The 22,069-nt window shown below is 35.8% G+C and overlaps 1 protein-coding gene across 1 annotated transcript in view; it reads right to left on the reverse strand.

Moving 5' to 3' along the window:
• Positions 1-1,956: 1,956 nt before the first annotated feature.
• Positions 1,957-22,069, reverse strand: part of AHG2 (Polynucleotidyl transferase, ribonuclease H-like superfamily protein) — a 64,033-nt gene continuing 43,920 nt past the window's right edge. Inside the window, exons 3-7 of the mRNA XM_089821067.1 lie at positions 20,091-20,437; positions 3,679-3,792; positions 3,457-3,583; positions 3,086-3,356; positions 1,957-2,939 (exon numbers count right to left, since the gene is read on the reverse strand). Of these exons, the coding sequence (XP_089677193.1) occupies positions 2,045-2,939; positions 3,086-3,356; positions 3,457-3,583; positions 3,679-3,792; positions 20,091-20,437 (1,754 nt within the window). The 3' untranslated portion in view covers positions 1,957-2,044. The remainder of the gene's footprint in view (positions 2,940-3,085; positions 3,357-3,456; positions 3,584-3,678; positions 3,793-20,090; positions 20,438-22,069) is intronic.

Raw genomic sequence — 22,069 nt, forward strand, 5'->3', positions numbered from 1 at the left:
TTTGTTTGCCCTTTATTTAAACTTATTCCTTCCCTTGCTTCGAAAAGCAAGATTATCTTTATCTTGACATTTATTCGTCTAGTTTCCTCAATGAACAACTTTAGGGATTTCATCTTGAACAAAATCATCCCAAAGCTCGCCCAATCAAGTAATCAATCTCCTCCAACAACCCACTTGACAAAGACATACTAGTGCTTAATTGATTTTGAGCAATTGTCACTTCAATAGCACCCAACTCATCTCTAACTTGTGTCATCTTGGACAAGCAAGAGGTCACACCCTTGCCTTCAAACACCTTGGTAATATACAATTTGTCTTTAACCATTAGCTTACAACTCTAGTAATCACTCTCAAAGTTTGTGAGCATATCCCACATATCCTTAGTGATGTCTTTGCCTAATAGATGGGGAACTAAAAGATCATACTCTATCAAGAATGATCCTCTAAGCCTTGGCCTCCTTGAATTCATGCGAGTCCAAAGCAACATGATCCTATATTGATGTCATTTATGTGTTAGCATAGGTCCACTACTTGTTCTCCTTTAGAACATATGCAATTTGAACCTTTCATTGTATGGTGTTACACCATCAAGCTTGTCCTCATATTGAACACTAGTTCCCATAGCCACAAAAGGAACCGAAGACAAAAATCTAGTTTTATTTTTATTTTTGAAAAATGTGTCAAAAATCTTGACTTCGTATTGAGACTTTAGGCCTTTGATACCATATTAATTTCTTACACCTCAACTACAAAATAATTACAGGATTCATAGAAAAGAAATTCTATTTGTTATAACAATCAATATTGTGGGTTAATTTACAACAAATAATGATAAAAGAAAATATAACAAAAGTCAATCACAAAAATACAATAACATGGATATTCCCAAAAAAAACCCTAGTGTGGGATAAAACCTACAAAATTTGAATCTTCTATTCAGCCTAATAGTAAACATTCTCTTCAAAAGTACAATACAAGTTTGTCATAAGACTCTTGCATGTACAAAGTCCAATTAATGCTTAACTTGCAAGATAAGGATTTTTCCCTCACTTTCTTTTAACGATCTTTCCCTCACTTTCTTTCTCACACACACAGCTTCGTTCGAGAGGTGGAGTTGCTTTACAACAACTTCAGCTGGATATTTGGCAACAACTTTTTAAAATCTATAAAAGAATAATTATAAGTTCGTTAGGTTGAATAAAATTGAGAGAGTGTATGTTTTGACACACACGCACTCACACACACACTCAATTTTATTCAACCTAACAAACTTATAATTATTCTTTTATAGATTTAAAAAAGTTGTTCCAACTGAAGCTGCTCTAAAGCAACTCCACCTCTCGAACGAAACAAAAATCAATAACTCGTAAATGTACCTTGAATGCATAAGTAGCACCTTCGATAAATTAAGCTCTATTTTTCAATGTGTTAGCCTACCTAAATGTAGATTAAGGATGTAGTTAGTGCCTTGTGCTCGAACAATGTAAACCCATCAAGTCATTCATGTTCATTTTGAAGATTTCATTTTGTAGTGTTTCTTTTATCTTCTCAGTGTCTTTTGATATACAAATTTATTTATTCTCTCTTCTTCTCATTGTCGTTTATTTGATCATGGACTAGAGACATTTATCTTACACACTCTATATGTGACTAGATTCAGAGTGTAGTTAGTGCCTTCCACTCTAACAATGTAAATCATTCATATTCATTTTTTAGTGTTTTTATCCTCTTGGCGTCACTTGATAAACAAATTTATTGGTTTTCTCTTCTATTCTCTTTTGTGGTTTATTTGATCATGGATTAGATACATTAATCTTACAAACTCTATCGCCACCTGGCCCAGATGTATTTTATCCCTACTCCTTTTTTCAAATAAGGTCAAAACCTCTGGAGCTGTAACTTGGAACACATTTCACGTCATGACATTAAAAAAATGGAGCATAAACAATCTAAATATTATGTCTAATTCACAATCCTATACGTATGAAATTAAATTTTCAAATATGAAATATCCAAAATTCCAAGGCATCAAGCAACCCATAATTTAAATCTTCATTCTGGACTTCTTTGCAAAATCGTGCCTATGAGCACAGTCAGTATCATTTGCAAAATCATGATCATCTTCAGTCAAAAAAGAAAAAGATCTTTCACGTCTTTTCTCACTATTAAGTGTTTCTCCTCGATATTTTACAGGGGAAACGTGAAGAATTTCCCCCATTTTGCCAGTATTTCGATTATTTCTAAGACCATTGGTTTCACAGTCCAACTCTTTTTTTTTTTTTTTACTCGCTGCTAAACTAGCACTGATCTTCCATCTTATTCCCAATGCGTCAACCTGCTCTGCAAAGAGCAATTTGGACATTGAAGACTTACATATCTGTTCATACATATCATATCCTATAGCATTAACGCTTCCAGTTTCTAATAGTGAAGTTAAAGGGCTCTGAGATGATAAAAATTTGCAGGTTTCTTCCATCTTAGCTTCCATTAAACAAAGAAATTCAGCTGCCATCTGCTCATTAGGAAATTGGATGAATGCAGAACTTGCATCCAAGAAGTAAACACCCTTAATAGGATATACGGTACCAAGCACACTTTTCACTAGACCTCTCAAGTCACTCTCACTAGATCCAGTTTGAAAGCCCCAGATGAGGACTAGTTTAGCAGGTATGAGTTTTGAAAGTGTGTGACTTTGAAATGTAGTTCTAGATTCCACTGCTTCCCCTCCTGTTCTTAAATCTAGCACTATTGTCCTGATCCAGCCGATGTAAAGATGATTGACATAGCTCTGAAATTTATCGGCCAAAGCAAAACCAGATTGAAGATGAAGGTTGCTGAAGTCAATGTCGAAATGTTTACAAGCCTGAGCAAATATGCATCCAGTCATGTAAGCATCATATCCCGCTTCATGCTTTGCACCAGAATGAGCATCTGTGTATCTGCAGTCACATTCCAAACACAAAATTCTGATTTGTCTAAAAACCCTCAGAAATATAAGGAAATGAGGCCTTAGCAAACGTAATTGAGGTTCACACATCAAATATGACAGCAGTGTCAAGATCATAAAAACCATAAAATATAATACCTCTGTAGTTCAGCTGGAACCACAACTTTGACAGTAGAATTTATAGATTTATTTACAGCTTCTGAAGTACCAGCAATTGGTCCGCACATGTGAGTAAATGCACAGGACAAACTGGTGCTTTTATTTTTCATCATATTTTGTAGCATGGGCTCTGTTCTGAGAAGGTACTTAGTATCAATTATATATGGAAAATGCTTGTGAAGAGATCTTGCAAATTCAACCACTGTTTCTGGCAGGGGGGCAATAAACTTGCTATGGATATGAGCAAAATCTGAAATAAATGCTAGACATTAGATAAACTGGAATATGAAAACGTTATTGCAATGAATATAACTTCTCATCTGCAGAAAGGAATGTTCAAAATTTGTTACCTAAAAGGCAGTTGTGACCTACAACAAGCTTTCCTGCGGAAGCAATCAAATCAATTACATGCCGAAATCCTATTGCTTGTTGCACTTCAGACTCCAACATCATGTGTCTATCTTCGTCAATCTGTTTCTGTATGATGAAATTTCAAAAGGGTGAATGAATCTCACAGGGGCAATCTCAATTCATGATTATGATTGTAGAATCAAAAATCTCAAATATAATACCATTAATTGCCTCCTGTCCTGTTCAGAATGCGTAAATACTACTTGCTTTGTGAGAGCTGCCGATGTATCCAGTGTTTCTATGTATACAATGTCCTTGAAGTGCCTTCTTAATGTCTGCAAACATTCAATTTACCAAATATGTAAGTCAGGCTATTATGATCCTTGTATGCTAGGCATCCATATAGCCATATGACCACCCCCCATATTAAAATTAAGTTCCTTCAAATAATAGAATCTAAAATGGAAATAATTTTTAGAAATAAGAAACAACTGGATGCAAAAAGGCTGCTGAAAACTAAGCATGCATCATTTACATAAAAGGAAAAAATTCAAATTTCAGTCATTTTTAGATATCTACAACAATCTGGTATGGCAGAACTGTCAAAAGGAGCAAACAAATTGAAATAGAACTTCCAAAGGAGGTTTAGAGTTTACAGGAGGGGTGCTGGGTGTGTTCCAATCACTAGAATGAGCTTAACAATGTTAGATTTAGAACCCGAGAAGCAGAGAAACAATAAACTGGAACATTAAACACAAGATCAAGATGACACAAGAATTTTGTCCTGGGAAAACCCTCCTGCCTGAGGGGAAAAACCCAGCAACACTCAAAGTAGATCCTTTATTAGATGCACAAAAATCTGAATACAATGTTCTCAAGCTTAATTAGAGATAAAATCTAATCAGACAATGTTAACTCTTAACAATCTACAGAAGTATGATTTGAACAGATCAAGCAACACCTGCTCAGCACCTACAATATATGAAGCCTTTTGTATCATACTGATACTAATTGATCGATCACCGATCGTACAGTGTCAAAAGCAGATACAGATATCGATGTAGGAAATATAATGATAACACACTGACACGATGATCACAGTTACAGATACAATATTGTCTCCCTCAGCCTTTGCTTGAATAATCATTACTCTAAGAACACCTCTGCCCAGACTAGATATATCCGATAATGTCTATATCGGAGGTATCTAAAAAGCCCCCACTTGAAGCACACTAAATGCTCAGCGGCTGTTACCATCCACGCTGTTCCGAGTTCCATTCAACGTGAATAGCCACATAGTCATAATCTTCATTGAACCTCACGCAAAATAGATTCTGATGAACATAGAAGATAACTCTTAACAAGACCATTGCCAGCAAGCACGGAACTCCGATACGACAAAGCTAGTAATGAATATGGACGGTGATGGTTATTATAGGGAGACGTTTCACCTTCAACCATCTACGAAGCATCGAAAACAAATAATTCTGGAAGAATACGATGACATAAAAGATGGAACTATGAAACAGACGCTTGCTTAAGCATACAAACAAAGGGAAAGACAGTTACAGTGGAAAGCGTAGAGCAGACAGCAATCCAGCAAAACAGCAACTCAACCAAGAAACCATAGAATGATAGAACTAAACATCAAAGCTCAATAAAGTAACAGAAGTATCAAGGAATAGCACACCAAAGATGAACTGAGAAAGCTTGAGAACAAAGATAATCATCAACAAACAAGATTGCACATCCATTACAAGTATAATAATGTCTGTTGAAGCTACTAAACATTAACACTCCCTTTGGGCAAAGGAGAGATCATTTCCAGATTCTCATGTCATTGAGCCTCTCAACATGATTTACAATGGCTACACCCAATTGCAAGTAAACCAAAAAAATTATCACAGAATCTCTCAACGTGAGACCACCATGGAATCACTCCACGCGATTTTCGCCATGGCTCTTCCCATGTGTGAACTAAATAGAAGGTCACATCATTAAATCACTCAATGTGATGTTGTCATGAAGTCTCTCAACATGACATCCACTATGGCCACTCCCATGAGTTGAATAAACACAAGCTTTCATCACAGAGTCACTCAATGTGATGTTGTTATGGAGAATCTCAACATGACATCCATTGTGACTACTCCCAAAAGTGGAATAAACAAAAGCTCTCATCACAAAGTTACTCAACGTGATGATGTTATGGAATCTCTCACTACTGCCATGAATGGAAAGAGCAACAAGAGCTTTCACCTCAAATTTTTCCCTCGGTGAAAAATGCATTAAAAAGGCTTGCATGTAATGTCCCCATTGGTTGCCAGCATCAGTATTTCAGAGATTAGCCTAATACTGGATCCTCATAGGCTAATGAGGATGGTCAGAGGGTCTTTTGAGGATTGGTTCATCTCCAACATTCAGCGATTTATGGATTTGGCCTTCGTTCGATGTCATTTGGACTCCATTTTCCATACTTACTATGTATAGTAAGTCAAGGATAGTCGAGATGGACCCTTTCTATTCTTAGAAAGCGTATTTGGTCACATGGGGAATTATGACTCATGAGGAGAGATTCCTATTCTAGACGGCATGGCAATCAGACAAGTATTTCAAGAGATATTAAAGTTTAAAGTGATTTATTTAAATATTTTAATGTTATAAAGTTATAAAGTCACTTAAGTGACTAAAAGACGAAATTGGCTTTTAATCCCACGTTGCCTAGTTGTTTGTCTTCCCTCATCGGGGTTATATAAGCATGGAGCTACATTGGGATTAAAACAACGAATATATGTTATTTTATAAATCCTAATGCAACTTGCTTTGATGTGACTGGAAATCTCAGGGACGAAACCCCTTGGGAAATACATTAGAGGCAGGATGTAGCCCCAGCTCTAGTTTGGTTTGAGAGTGGATTCATTGAATCAAGCAAGGAGTACAGACAGTTCATGTGACAGGTGATTCCATATCAGTTCCATTTTCAGACAGGGTTTTTTGGTCTTTTCTGTAAGGAGTTTGAATCACATAACAAGGGTAGTGTGAATACACCATCTAGATAGCAGTAGGGCATTCATGCAGGAGAAAGAGATTCTCATTTCCGCAGACTTGGTACTGATCACGTGCACTTAGGCAGGCCGATAATACACAGGGAACCCAAACTAAGGTTGAAATGCTTAACCGGCAGCGACGTCCAGGCAACCAATAGACATCCGCGAGTTGCAGACCAAAGGACTTCAATCACATGTTGCACAGTTGCCGACTGGGAGACATACAATCTGCCAATATAACAAGCTGCTTCATTTCCTCACCAGGTTCCGCATTTTCTATTCCTCTCACGAATTTCTTAAGAATCGCATTTGGTCTTCTAGTAAAGGTTTTGACTTCCGAACTTAAAGTGGTCTGTAAGCCGTTCTGGGCTATTGAATTAAAATGTCAGTTAGTTGAAGCACGCTATTTCCAATAATGAGGGAATACTGACGTTTGAACCGAATGTTAGGTTGCAGACCTATGCATATGTTGTTTACAAACTGTTTGTCTTATTGCTACATGTCTGAAAAATACGACAGTTCTGAAGTACATTGACATATATATAATTACTGAACTCCTTATACAATAACCGTGTGGTCTACGAACTGTTTGACATAATGCCTGTCTACAGAATCGTGATTAAAGGATAATGTGTGCTGAGTCTGAAGTCTAGTTAAGATTATTACAGGTATGTTTCCAGAATCGAGTATTCAGTCAGTCTGAAAAGGTTACCAATAAATTGTGCGAAGTTCACCAACTGTTTTGTCTAGTGTTTGGAACTCTCCAATTTGAGGGATATTGCTCAGAATAAATAAATCAGATTATTCACCAATTGTTTGTTCGAATTCCAATGGTCTGAAATATGGGTTACTTTGAATATAATCAGTGCTGACACATAATAATCTAGTATAGATTATTACATTGCACCTCAATTTCTCCATCTCAGAGAAAAATGCATTACAAAGGTTTTCACCTCAAAAAAATTCCTCTAATAGCAAAATGCATTATAATACATGATAAGAACAGGATCTTGAAACACCCTCTCATCAAGTACTCCCTCTAAGAAGGACAACATTCTCACAACTTTGATTATCACAATAAATTACAGTTGGCTCCAATGTTCAGCCAAACAATGAACTTTTGATGTCACACTGCTTTTCAAGCTTGTTTATCCTCTGCAAAGGACAAGATGCTCTCCATTTGTAACTCAAGCTCCCTCTAAATGGTCAAGCACTTGCATCAACCTCCTGACCTCCTCGTTCAAGGTTGCCCACAATGCTTGTCTTAGAGAAACAATTACAACACACACATTTAAAATTTCTGATATGCTCAAGTCCAAGACTGTCCTCCTTGACCTTATCCTAGATCACACTACATGGAAAGTTTGCGGAGCTACCAATGTCAAATCCAGATTGACTGTGCAATTTTATTCCCTATAGACTTTAACACCTGACCTAGCAACACTGCAACTCACTTAGCTGACATCTTCAATTCTTCATAGAATTCCCTCTTCATCCCTGCTCTCAGAAATTGCGAAGTCATTCCCTAGAATCTAACTCCCTCTAAATGCCATTTCCTCTAGTTAAAGGAACTAATCACAACATAATTTGAATAGGTTCTTCATTTAGTGTCTTCATCTTCCTAAATTTCCTTGCATATGCAAACCTCCATTTACGGATAACCCAACCTTGATATGTAACATCGACTTAGACTCATGACAGCAAGCTAAGTCTTCATGTATGTTCATTTCTCAAGCTGTCATAACTTCCACTTAGTATACAATCTCTTCCTCCCTTGAATTTCTTATGTGATTTCAGATAATTAATCCATCATCTTTTTGTTCCTTGATCCTTCCTAAGATTCAATTTAGAGAGGTCAATAAAAAAATCATAAAATCGAACTATTCTGAAGAGAAATATACAAACCAATGCTACAAGAATACATGAATTACTATTCTAAAGTATGAACTACATAAAAAGATTCATAACCATCATTCAAGGTATAAAATACTGATTTCTTTATTGAGTGAGTCGAGATGGCATTAGCTTCCCCTTGGATCAAAGAGTAAGAACTCATGATTTTACTAGATTTTAAGACTTGTACAACACCTTCAATGAGCACAAATAGGTCTACAACTAGAATCTAGAAAATGTTGTAGCAGACTCCACTTAAACAAGGCAACAGAGTCTCTAGGCTTCACACAATGCCAGCAAAATTCACTCAGTTTAAGTCAAAACATCGGATTACAAAAAAATTTCCCAGCAAAGTAGGATCAAGTTTCCAAACAAGTCTTTGCATTGAGCCTGTCCCTATTCAAGCCAATGACCACCAAAAGGTTTCTTTCAATCTTCTCCAATTGCATCGATAAAGAAATTTCCCACAAAAATGATATAGCTTTCGTTTACACTGAAAACTTGAGTATCCAACAAAAGGCAACTAACTTGCTGATCACTTCAGAATACCTTTTAATTTCAGACTAAGATCATCCTCGTTTTTATATCAATTGCATCTGAACAGCATAAATGTATCCATGGATCTAGCTGACTTTAATTTTAGTCATGCAACTCAAACACAATTATTAGATCATAACTTCAGTATTTAAACCAATAGCATAGAAACCAAATAAGAAAATTTGTCCTGAAAGAATCTATATAGAGAACACTTCTTAGAAAATGTGGAAATCTAATGCAGATTTAACAAAGAAAATTCACATTCCAAATTTCCTTTGTTCAGAAATGTTAAAATGATCTGCCAGAAGTGAGTACTAAAAAGACTTTATTAGGATCAGACTTTATACTGGAAGCCCTAATACTTTCTCAAAACCATAAATACAATACTTAGCACAAGATAAGAATATGGCATCTAAATTTCAGAAAAGTAATACTTTAGAATAAGAATCCTTCTGAATTGCCACTATATTCTTTATGAGGTCAAGCAACATCAACATTTGCAGTAGCAGCTTAATGTTTTGGTCTTGATAAACAATCTCTGGCAAAATTACCATAGTTGTCACATCTAAAAAAATGAATTCAGGAGAGATCATTCTTTTCTTCGGTTCAGGGGCTGAATCAAAATCCTTCTCTCTTTTTCTCTTGATATTTCCTTTTCTCCACTCACTTCCTTGCCATGATATTGTTCTTCCTCTATACATCAGACTTCACATAGTTGAAAAGATGATTTTTTTCAAGAGCTATGTGGATTCTAAATTTTCATAAAGTAGAGTTGGATGCACCATCTAGTTTGTCTTCAAATTTGAGTCCATTCACCCTTGTTGGAAGCTGAAATTATTTTGCTAGGAGACAAGCAAAAGATTATCTCAAAGCTTTAGAGTCCTGGTTCTGGATCTTTTCTTTAGACCCTCTTTATAACATCTTAAAATTAGAACTAGAATAGCAGAGAAACAATAACCTGAAACACTAAAAACAAGATCACGACAACACAAGAATTTTATCCTGGAAATCCCTCCAGCCTAAGCGGAAAAACCCAGCCACACTCAAAGAAGATTCTTTATTAAATGCACAAAAATCTGGATATAATGTTCTCAACATCCGAGACAAAATCTAATCAGACATTGTTAACTCTTAAAAATCTACAGAAGTGTGACTTTTAACAGTTTGATCAACAACTTCTTAGCATCTACAATATATATGAAACCTTTTGTATCACACAGATACTAAATAGTAAGATGATTGACATGCCAAAATTGATCAAACACCAATCATACACAACAAAGTGTCAAAAGCAGATGATAATCACCATTATAGAAATAATATTGTCATAATCAACCTTTGCTTAAATAATGATCACACAAAAACAACACCTCTACCCAAACTAGACATAGCCGATAATGCCTATATCAAAGGGATCTGAAAAGCCACCGCTTGAAGCACACTAAATGATTGGCGGCAGTTACCATCCACATCATTCTGAGCTCCATCAACATGAATAGCCACATACTCATAATCTTCATTGAACCTCTTGCTAAAAAAATTCCAATGAAGATAGAAGATGCTCTTGACGGTGCCGTTGTCAGCAAGCGCGGAACTCCCATATGACAAAACTAGCAATGAATATGGTCGGTGACCGTCATCATAGGGAGTCATTCACCTTCAACCATCTACAAAGAATCAAGACAAAAAATGCAGGAAGAATACAATGACATAAAAGCTGGAACTATGAAACAACCGCTTGCTTGAACATACGAACAAAGGAAATGACAATTATGGTGGAAAGAACAGAGCAGATAGCAATCAAGCAAAACAACTACTCAATCAAGAAACAATAGAATAATAGAACCAAACAGAGAGGCTCGTGAAAGTAACAGAAGTATGAAGGAATAGCACACCAAAGTCGAACTGGGAAAGCTTGAGAACAAGATAATCATCAACAAACAAGATTGCACATCCATTGCAAATATATTGATGTCTCCTGAAGTTGCTAAACATTAGAAAGTAAGATTACAGGGTATATCAAAAGCAGATATACATTTCTTCTTTCCACAATAAATCCTGAATTTCTGTCATGAACACTGAGTTCCTTCCATTAGATTGGTTCTATAATCCCTATTCAAGGAAAAACTGGAAAATGGAAATTAGCATATGACCAGAATAAGTTACTAGACAAATAGTGCATTGGTTGACTCATAATTATAAATGGTTGGATAAGAAAATGTTATTTCCATCCAAAAGAACTTCCAGAACAAGTTAAACCATTAAAACACAATAGGCATCCAATTCTTAAAGCACCCAGGAAGCCTCTACGAATGTCTCAAGGCCATTGAAAAGTTTTCTTCAAACAGTAATAATCAGATATATTCAGAAACAATATTCTGTCAGGCTGAACTCAATTTATACTCTCTATGTGCTTCAACATTTTCCAACTGGTATAAAGAATGATATGCATAAGTGGTGGTTTCCACACTTCCAAACCAGAATAAAAAATGACATATAACAACAAAGAGTACAACTTTTAATATACTCTACCAGGATCCCTTTTTACAATAATCAAAGCTTTGCAAATTTATTCAGCAACATAACCAACATAATCAAATGGCCTATTTTGGTCGTAAGATTGAATATCAGCGGCAAGTACTAACAATTTGTTTGGTATTTCTTTAAAATATTCCTCAAAAATGCAACAATAATAAGGCTCAGCCATTCATTGGTGAGCCTCTTTTCCTCCTTGCTCAATTTATTAGGCCTGAAGTTTGTTAGCCTACTCATTCTATTTGCTCCCCTCAATCTATCACATTCTTCTCAATGCTCCTATATTAACTGGCAGCATTGCATTACAGTGCACCCCAAAAGTATAAAAAATTACTGTCCTGTTGCTTCTCATTGGACATCTTCCTTCTCTGTTAAACAAAGCACCCTCATCTAGATTGTAGGCTTTCGCAATTGCCCTCATTAGGTGTACATCTAAAAAAAACATTGGGAACTGCCATTTCTGAGTTATAACGTCATATGTTTGAGCTGGGCATTCTTGCTTTTGCCTTGTTACAACCACGCCTGAAAAGGGAAAAACCTGGAAGGATAATGGTGTCCCTACAACTAGCAAGATTATCTACCAAGTTCTCTGAAAGAACTCTAGTTCCTCAAGCCCTCTTAAAGAACCAGGTAAGTAGAGGCAATTATGTTTTCATGAAGTTTTCCTTTCACTTCCTCAATAATTCTGCCATTATTGACAGTCTAGGGTTGTACAAACAACTAGGGAAACTAGCATTTGGTGACAAACTTTAAACTTACAACCCAAACAAGAAGGAAAAAACAAAATACGAGCAACAAGATCCTCATATTCTACTCAAGAGACTCAAGATTCAGAGAATATATTTTCTTGAGCACATTAGGGCACAAATCATGAAAATTCAGCTTTTGTGTTTGTTGATGTTAAAAACATCCTAGTTGGAGATAAATACCAACTCTGCGACTTTTGCCTTTGCACTCGATCACACTGTGTTAAAGATATGGTAACATTGGTCAGAATTCAAGGATTGATCTGATAAATCTGTATGCATCTGTGCATGTATGTATACCAGTTCACCATATGAACTGGTATACATGCATACACATACATAAATAATCAGAACTGTTATTGCCATCAGCGAAATAGCTCTTGAAATTAACCAAATTATCATCATCAAACTAAGTATAAATTCTAAAGCATTCACTCTCTTGGATCATGTTTGACCAAGCAAACAAATTGTGGTTATGATTGTTTATTCCAGATCGAAGTTTGCAGATGATTACTTTAACCTAATCACACCCTATTAAGATCGGGTCCCTTAATAAATGCTCTTTAATATCTAATTGTGTCCCTTCGTGAAGAGACATATGGTGAAGACTTGATCATCTATGATTGTGTCCCTTGGAGCAAATATAAAGATAAGGATCCAAACAAGATCAATATATGTTCTGCCACTTAGGGATGGAATACCTCTAGTTCTTATTCAGACCTGTGAATTTATAATCAGTATTTTTCAGTACTGATTTAGCATTTAAACATGGTATCAGAGCAGGTTATCCGACTTCTCAGTTTGATTAGATCAATATATGTTCTGCCACTTAGGGATGGAATACCTCTAGTTCTTATTCAGACCTGTGAATTTATAATCAGTATTTTTCAGTACTGATTTAGCATTTAAACATGGTATCAGAGCAGGTTATCCGACTTCTCAGTTTGATATAGCGATCTGGTAATGGAGCATGTTGTGATTGGGATTATTGGTGTGAATGTCAAACAGTGCACTAGATGGAGATCTGGTCCTGTGCATATTCTGCTCGGAGATTATAAGCAAATCAATAAAATAGCAGATCGACATATATGAAGAGATATGTGATTAAAGTCAGAGCGATAATCAAAGGCAGATCAACTGATACAAGGCTACAAGCAGATTACTATAGGGGGAGTGATATACATTTATTCAAGGACAGATCAATGAATGTATACAGTGTAAGATTAAAGTTCGATACATGCATATATATATAAAAAGTCATATAACAGATCAAAATGTATGGATATATAGAGATCTTTATAATAGAAGATAAATATATATAGAGGTTTCATAATAGATCAATATAAATTCATTGGATTAAACATTTACAGAGATAGATCAATATCATATCAGGTGAATCATCACATATGTATCCAGAGTCATGTTAATTAGTAAAGGTTTCATGATATGTCTGGTCATGGCAAGCTTTCATATTTTCATATTTGTTCAAGAAGCCTGCAAACGACAATGTAGTTCGAAAATGGTGTCGTATCCTTTCAGTTTTGGAGGCAAATGCCCAAACATTCACAATTGTTCCGGTGATAGTAATATTACCGTGGAAGGATTCCAAGTGGAAAATTTCACAAGCGATGGATTACACATCAGCCATGGATTTCAGTGCCATGACCAGTCTATGTGAGTTCCAGGGCCATTATGCTCTCACGACTTGAAATATTTTGCTAGTTAAGGATTGCCCAAAGCTAGGTTCCTTATACGATTGTCCTTTCAATCTTAAGTTAATAGCCAATTGTCTTTCTGATGAAGAAAAGCAGAGCTGAAATTCCTCCAACTATAGTTGTCTCCTCAGAAACAGAAGAGAGCATTTCTATATGTGGAAAGACCTCGACAGCAATAAGTGCAATACGTTTCTTAGCCATATTGTGGTCGATAAGGAGAAAATTTCAGAAATTTTAGATCTCGGATGGTGGATTAACAGCAACTATTCTGCAAATTTGAGTAGCTATGTTTGTTGAGATGGAATCGCAGTCAAATTGTTGCTTTTTTTGTCTGGTTTGTTACACACTTAAAATATGGTCAGTAAATTTCCTGTCAGAGAAAGCATGCACCAAACATAACTCTCCATGCATCCCTCTATCAAAAAGGTTATACGGAGATTAATGGTCGATCATGTTGCCAAAGATAAACAATGTGAAAGAATGTCACACTTATATGATTATTTGGAGCAGTTTATTTGTTTACCCCAGCATACAAATCAAACAATCGCTACAATTGATGACCCGTATATTGTTGCTAAGGATACTCAGGTTAGTACTTTGATGATCCTCCCAAGCGAAAGATATTGTTGAAGACAGGGATTAAATTACTAGTGACTTCCAAATGTCATACCTGGTATCATTGACTCATCACATTTTGTAATTACGATTAAAGTTATTAATATCTGAGTTGATTGCAAGATGGTTGGAGCCTGGATTATATTCCAGTCTTTCCTAGGGAGGATGTAGCATGCTGTGCTTATGATTGCATGAACATTTTCTATAAATCAAGTAACCCCATTGGTCTCAAGGATGCCAAGAAAGCTCTGAATAATGGAATAAGTAGGAATTTTACATTGTGGGGGGGAAATAATAACCAATGTTACATTCCCATTTGAACCATCCTTGAAGGGGAGATGTCTCAAATTATCTGAGAATGATGTACTTAAATTGTTTGACAAATACTTATATGGAGGCATTTTCAGTTTAGATGGACCTTCATTGGAGCAACTTGTATCAAAGATATTGAAGTGCAGATAAGTATTTATTATCCTTGAGTATTAAATTTATTTACTTATTATAGTAGTTCTTTTGTATTTCTATATGTACTATAAAGAGCTATTTGCCTTGAGTTTTTCCTTTGTCTCCAAGGATAATCTTACAAGAAAAGAAGAGTGGTGCATTAGGTATTCTACTGAGGTATTGTAGAGGACTCAATCTTAGGACTGTAGCTCCAAGGTGCTTTTTGGATCTTAGTCATATGTTGATAATGCTAGAAGATGTGTCTATTAAAGAAATTTATCATTCTATGACAGGAGGAAGCAGCTAGAGGATCTAATTTCAATTGATATTTGAGGATAGATTGATACTTAGATGCTTACAGTCATGGGACTAAGATGATGCTTGGAACATCTTCAAAGAAATGGAAAATAGCATTAAATTACAAGCAAACTTGGACGAGGAGTTCAGAAGTTGGCTAATGTACTTTGAGCTTCAAAAGGAAGCCAAATTAGCCCAAATGCCTGATGCAGCCAAATCTGAGGATAAATCCACAGTTAATTACATTCACTCACATTACAATGGAATCAGACAACGACATGTGAGTTTTGGGAAATTGCTATTATTAAAATAATAAATCATGTAACATGTGATGAGTCCCTTGGAACAAAATATTTTCTATGATTGGAGTATATGAATAGGGCATGCCTCCGTGACAGAGGAAGCAACATAAGGATCTACATTTGTTGACATCCAATGATATTGATTCAGAGAGAGTAGACCATGTCGAGATGGTCTCTCTAACTTTCAATTGAGTTACATTATCACTGAAGAACATATGGTTGATATTCTCACCAAATCTAATACCAAAATAAAGTTTGTGTATATGGAAATGTGAAGACTGAAGCCATTGTTGAGAGGGAAACTTAGCCTCAGTGATTTCTTGAAATATACCTTATTGGATTCTTCTTTGTAAGAAAGAAGCTTAATGCAAGACCCATGTTACACTCTTTTGGAGTAGTTGTGATGGATCCACCCACTGATATGGTTCATGGTGGATGTTCATGCATGTGACACCATGACAACACCACATGAGAGAATCTATGCTGACTCTACGTAAACTCCTTTGTCATATGTGTGACTATGAATTTATGGGCCCCTTGTGTACTTTCCTAAAAGGTGACAATCTCTCTAATAATATACACTTGTATAAACATTGTAAGGTGACGACTTTACAATGTTCACTATCATGATGAATATCATGCTGACTTGATATTCATGGAAATGTCTTGATAGTTAATATCTCTTAGACTTTTGATAGATATCATGCTGACTTGATATCAATTGTGTATCAATATGCTCTTTATGAGATAATCATGGTGGATATTATGTGAGTTAAAATCTGTGGACATGCCATGATAAGTTATGGTAGAAATAATGTGACATGATGTCAATGCACAAACCATAACTAGGATATACAAATATCATGTGACTTGATATTCTGTATACGCTTTGATATCACGTGTTAGGTGATGTCTAAACCAATTCATACTTAGTCACCTTCCCTAGCTAAGAGGGAGTGCTAAAATATGGTAGCGTCGGTTGGAATTCAAGGATTAATGATAAATTTGTATAAATATGTGCATGTATGTATACCAGTTCATCATATGAACTGGTATACATGCATAGACATACATACATAATAAGAACTGTTATTGCCATCAGCGAAATAGCTCTTGAAATTGGCCAAAGTATCATCATCAAACTAACCATAAATTCTGAAGCATTTATTCTGTTGGATCATGTTCGATCAAGCAAACAAATCATGGTTATGATTGTTTATTCCAGATCGAGGTTTTCAGATGATTAGTTTAACCTAACCACACCCGATTAGGATCGGGTCCCTTAATAAATGCTCTTCAATCATGTCTCTTCATGAAGGGACATATGGTGAATAGAATTGATCATCTATGATTGTGTACCTTGAAGCAAATATAAGATAAGGATCCAAACAAGAGATATGGCCATCGAAATCAATAAATGTTTTGCCTCTTGGGGATCGAATACCTCTACTTCTGATTCAGACCTGTGAATTTATAATTAGTATTTTCAATACTGATGGAGCATTTTAACACACTGGATACCTTATTGGAAATTTGAAACCTAGAATTTTTACAATTGAATGCAAAAAACCCAGCTAAAATCAACTCTTTGAGGGTGCCATTAATGCCATACGAACAAGACAAGTCATTGGAACTGGACGTTTTCTGAGTCTGAAGTTGGACCATAGATCTAATCCATTGGACAATCGAGATATTTCTTTGAAACCTTAGAAAAGCTTGAATTGGAAATGGCAGTAGTTGCCTTGTGAGATCAGATGATCAAAACTAGGCCACATGGCACAATCGTACACTTTCACAAGAACAAAATTTTGACAAATCTCCTATTAAAGCAGTGTGAACCTTCTTTTGGTAGAGATCACATACCACGGTTTGTGTCTGCACTGGTGGGATCATTTCACAGTTTTGCGCTTATGAAAACAAGTCCTACTGTTGATCAGTGAAAAAGCAAAGCCAATAGAAATCATCTAAACTCAAGAAGTAGACCCCACCATTTATAAGCTGAGAGGGGGGTCCATTTTGCAATTTTTCAAGACTCATATTTCCAAGAGACTTCGACTCGCAAAACCACATAACCAATCGCTAGTGGGATCATTTCAAAGTTTTGCGCTTATGAAAACAAGTCCCGCTGTTGATTAGCAGAAAAGCGAAGCCAATAGAAATCATTTGAACTCAAGAAGTAGACCACATCATTTATGAGCCGAGAGGGAGGTCCATTTTGTAATTTTTCAAGGCTCGTATTTCCAAGAGACTTTGACTCACAAAACCACATAACCGATCAGGATGAGGTTGCCATACCACCAGCCAATAGCACAATTTCCCAGCTATGGAAACGAGTCCCATTGTCTCCACCAAAACAAAAGGGGTGAGTCCTGGGCTAAAATCAATAGCACAATTTTGGAGCTAAAGGAATTGTGCAAGGTTGCATTGGTGCACATAACCACACCCTTAGGACACATACCCAAGTACCGTGCACATACCCACACCCTTAGGACATGTACCCAAGTACCGGGCACACATACCCACGTACTAAGTACTCAATGGAGAGCATCATAGCTAAGGGCCTTGATTAAGATTTCTAATATTTGTTTTGGTTTTTTGTTTGCGTATCAGCTTGTTGTTTATAAAGCTTAATTAAATACGTATTCAGTTTGAAACTTGATACAATACTGATTAACAGTAAACTTTATCACTGTTCAAGTCAGAAGTAATCATTCGCCATGTGTCATTGTTATATGATTTATGATCTTCTTGTTCACGTTTAAGGTCCTCCTTCCCTATTATGCATGTAAACATTTAGCATACATTATTATTACAATCATATTGCAAGTCTGAAACTGAAAACAATACATTACATCTGCAAACTTTATCATTGTTCTTGTTTCGAAAAACTATTGTTATGACTCATACTTTCAGATTTTCAACAAATATTAAATTATATTAAAAAAAAATTAATGTGCCCAAGTGCCCCTGTCCCCTCTTTTGAAAAAAAGCCATACTCATACCCGTACCCAAGTACCCCTGTCCCCATGCAACCTTCAAATTATGACAAGGATGAAACCACTTGCTACAATCATCAGGGATATCTTAAGTAAAATTTCAGAAGGATTTTGCAACCAGTGAAACACAGGAATCCTTGGGATAAAGGGCTGATCACTTTGACAATAAACAAGATGCAAGTAACTAACATGACCAGAAACTGAATACAACAAACCAACAACGAAATATAATGCACAGCCCACAAACAGCATATGGATTTTGAAGTTTCCAAGAATTTGAACTATTTACACCCTGAATTACCATGGGAAAACCTAAAATTTTGCAGGGGTGAGAACACCAGCAACCAACTATGCAGCATGATACCATCTCAACCCTATTTTTTCCTTTGTAGATAGCTGTAGGAATGTTAATAGGGATGCTATGGAGAATCTCTCAACATGCATTAAAAGGGTGTTGTCTAAGGTTGAGTTGACATGCCTAATTATGGCTCCTACCTTCACCACTGGTCATCTAAGGATTAACAAAGAAATTATATTCATTCCACTTCAAAATTTCACATCTTGAATGTGCACAATGATTGCTAACTTTCAAACTTGTGAATGCCTTCCCCGCCATTGCTTGGAGGAAACTGTGGGGCAGGGAACCCTCAAATCTTTAAAAGCTAACCCTTTATACATTATGTCCTTGTAGCACTTTGAACATGAGCATAACTAGAGATTATTTCCTAGCGTACACATAAACCGCAACAAGTTGACACAAAAACAACTCAATGACCTAATCTTCATGCATACAACCCTTAATTCAAAAAAGGTGGAGAGCCCAGCGAGTCATGAACCAGTTGACTTGGATGAAATTACAATATCCATATAACAAATGGACAATAATCAAGCGGACCCCATGTTTACAGACTGCAAGATTGCTTGTTAGGCAGGACACAAGGAGTGCAACATAAGAATGAAGCATTCAATTGGATGGCATCATGGCTAATAATGATTATGAGCCTGGGAAGTCATAACTTCCAATTCAAAGGAGGATCTGGCACCAACTGTAAGTAGTAACCTAGGATATAGATGAAGAAGAGAAAACTATACATTGAGATTACTTGCACCAAATTAATTCTTGAAATAAAATTCAATCAACATATTGCATACCATATTATCAGCTATTGTATTTGCATGTTGGTGAATTATTATCATCTTGTACTCTTTTATTCAAGTATAATTAAAAACACTTCCAAACATTGTACAGACACATTCAATATGTTGCGTAACTGTAGTTTGCATGAAATTTATGCTTTTTTAAAGGGATAAGAGTACTTTTCAATTTACCAAGTTGCCACTATTACTAAAAACTGGGTCTGTCAGCTTTAGTGTCTTGCGAATTTTCAAACTATGACATCCTACATGTTCCCATATAGATGTTTTAAGATATTCAATTGAGGGACACCCATATGTACACAAACTTCGCACTGCAGAAAACAAACATAAACATGCTGGATTTACTACCTGCTTGACTAATATGCTTTGGTGAGAATTCAATCCATTCAGCAAAAGCGAAGGACGTTTCTTGTAAAAGCTGTTCTCTGATTCACATCCTTGCTCATGAAATTCAACATTTCCAACAACTGTAGCACAATGACCGCTATTTTGGTCTCGTAGCAGATTATCACGCCACTGACCAAATTTAATCTTCATCCTCTCAGAAAAGAGAACATCGGCAATACTAATCAAAGGTAATTCTTTTACTTGATTTATGCTAGTCTCAAAATTGCCTTTCTTGTTTTCATCAGCATCTGGCAAACCCAGTTTATGTCTAACATCAGCTTCTTGCTGTTTGGACAAGTATGATATTCCTGTGAACAAATAAACAGTAAAATAAATTTAAAACAGCATTAAAAGCTAAAAACCCTTAAAATTGTATTGGGCAGGAAAAACACATCGTAATTGTTGGAAAAGCTAGAACTGAAAATTCAAAAACAAGTATGTGCCAGTGTGTCACAAATCACTTAGTTTCAAATTTCAAAACTTTTATCAAGAATACTGTTTAAGCCCCCAAACTCAAAGACACTGGGGTGGTCTTCATGTGATTTCAGCCTACCAGTCGACTTAGACATTTACATGGTCAATGGAACAAGACATGTAATGGAATCTTGAAAGGATGGCTTCCATCATAGAAAATCCTTACAACAAACATAGAAAACATCAAAATCCCCATTCTAACCAATGGCAGTATCCCTAAAATATGAATAGAATCTTGTTTGAACACCTAGAGCACAAATGTTTACAGTTTTCTTTTCCCTTAAATCTTGACAAGGATTTGTACATGTAAACCCTATTTCTGAGAAGAAACTCTAAAGAAAACAAATCCTGGATAGTTGCAAGGATAAAGATCGAAGTTAAATCTGAAAGTTGCACAACTTTCTACATTCTGACCCCTTGATGGTTATATACCACTTGAAACTCAAATATCCCACAAGGTTATGAACCATTATCACAGCTATTTGTCAATGCTTACGAAGGAGCCTATGCTCAAAAGGATATATATTTTGATATTCCATTTATTCAAATTTTTTGCTCTCATCCAAAAGTTTGTGTTGCTGTCAGTTTAAACTCATTAGGTATATTAGATTTAATTTACTGTATTTGTTCTGTCAAGATTAAAGTTTAACATGACTTATTAATTGGCATCTGTGAAACAAGTAATTTTGACAAGCTATTCACATTTGTGTTGCTGATGGTTTAAATTTGTTAGACGTATTAAATTTGATTTATTGTGTTTACTATTTATGATAATTTATTCCCATTTGTGTTGCAACTGGTTTGAAGTTTACACTTACTAAGGAAATTGATTTATTGTATTTACAATAATTTATTCTCAATTGTGTTGCCACTAGTTTAAACTAGTTGAGAAAATGAAATTTACAATAATTTTGACAAGCTAATCATGTGATGGTTTTTGCACTGCTTTTAAGAGAAATTCTACTGCAAAGAGGCGAACAAGGCAGTCCTTTCCTTCATTGTAATAAACTAATACTGGCCTTAATATAGCATTGGCTCTTAGCTCTCCCTAATAGTGGTATTAGAGCTAGCACAAAACCAATGAAGACAACCCCCAACAGTTTTTGACAAAAAATATTGTTTTTTGCCTGACAGATACAAGCTCCTAAAATTGATGCTACTTGCTTTACAGATGTTAAAAAGGTGACAGACGACGAACCCACATTTGTGATAACACCGCTTCTATCTTTGAGAATCTATCAACTACAAGGAGGAAGTAATGAAGATCTAAGTTTTAGAATTATTATAATGCTGTATATGCAAAATCTGTTATAATAGATGGCTAGCATCTACTTTTCTAATGTTGATTTCTTGCACAATTATTTTGAATCTGGATAACATTTTGATTTTATTAAGGACATCCTAAAGTTGAATTCCCTCTTTCATTTCCAAGGGTTAGCCCAGGCTTTACACGAGCCTATGGCTCT

Source organism: Cupressus sempervirens, chromosome 3, assembly GCF_028749045.1.
Source record: "Cupressus sempervirens isolate cs-2001-9-10 chromosome 3, ASM2874904v1, whole genome shotgun sequence".
NCBI classification, from domain to species: Eukaryota; Viridiplantae; Streptophyta; class Pinopsida; order Cupressales; family Cupressaceae; genus Cupressus; species Cupressus sempervirens.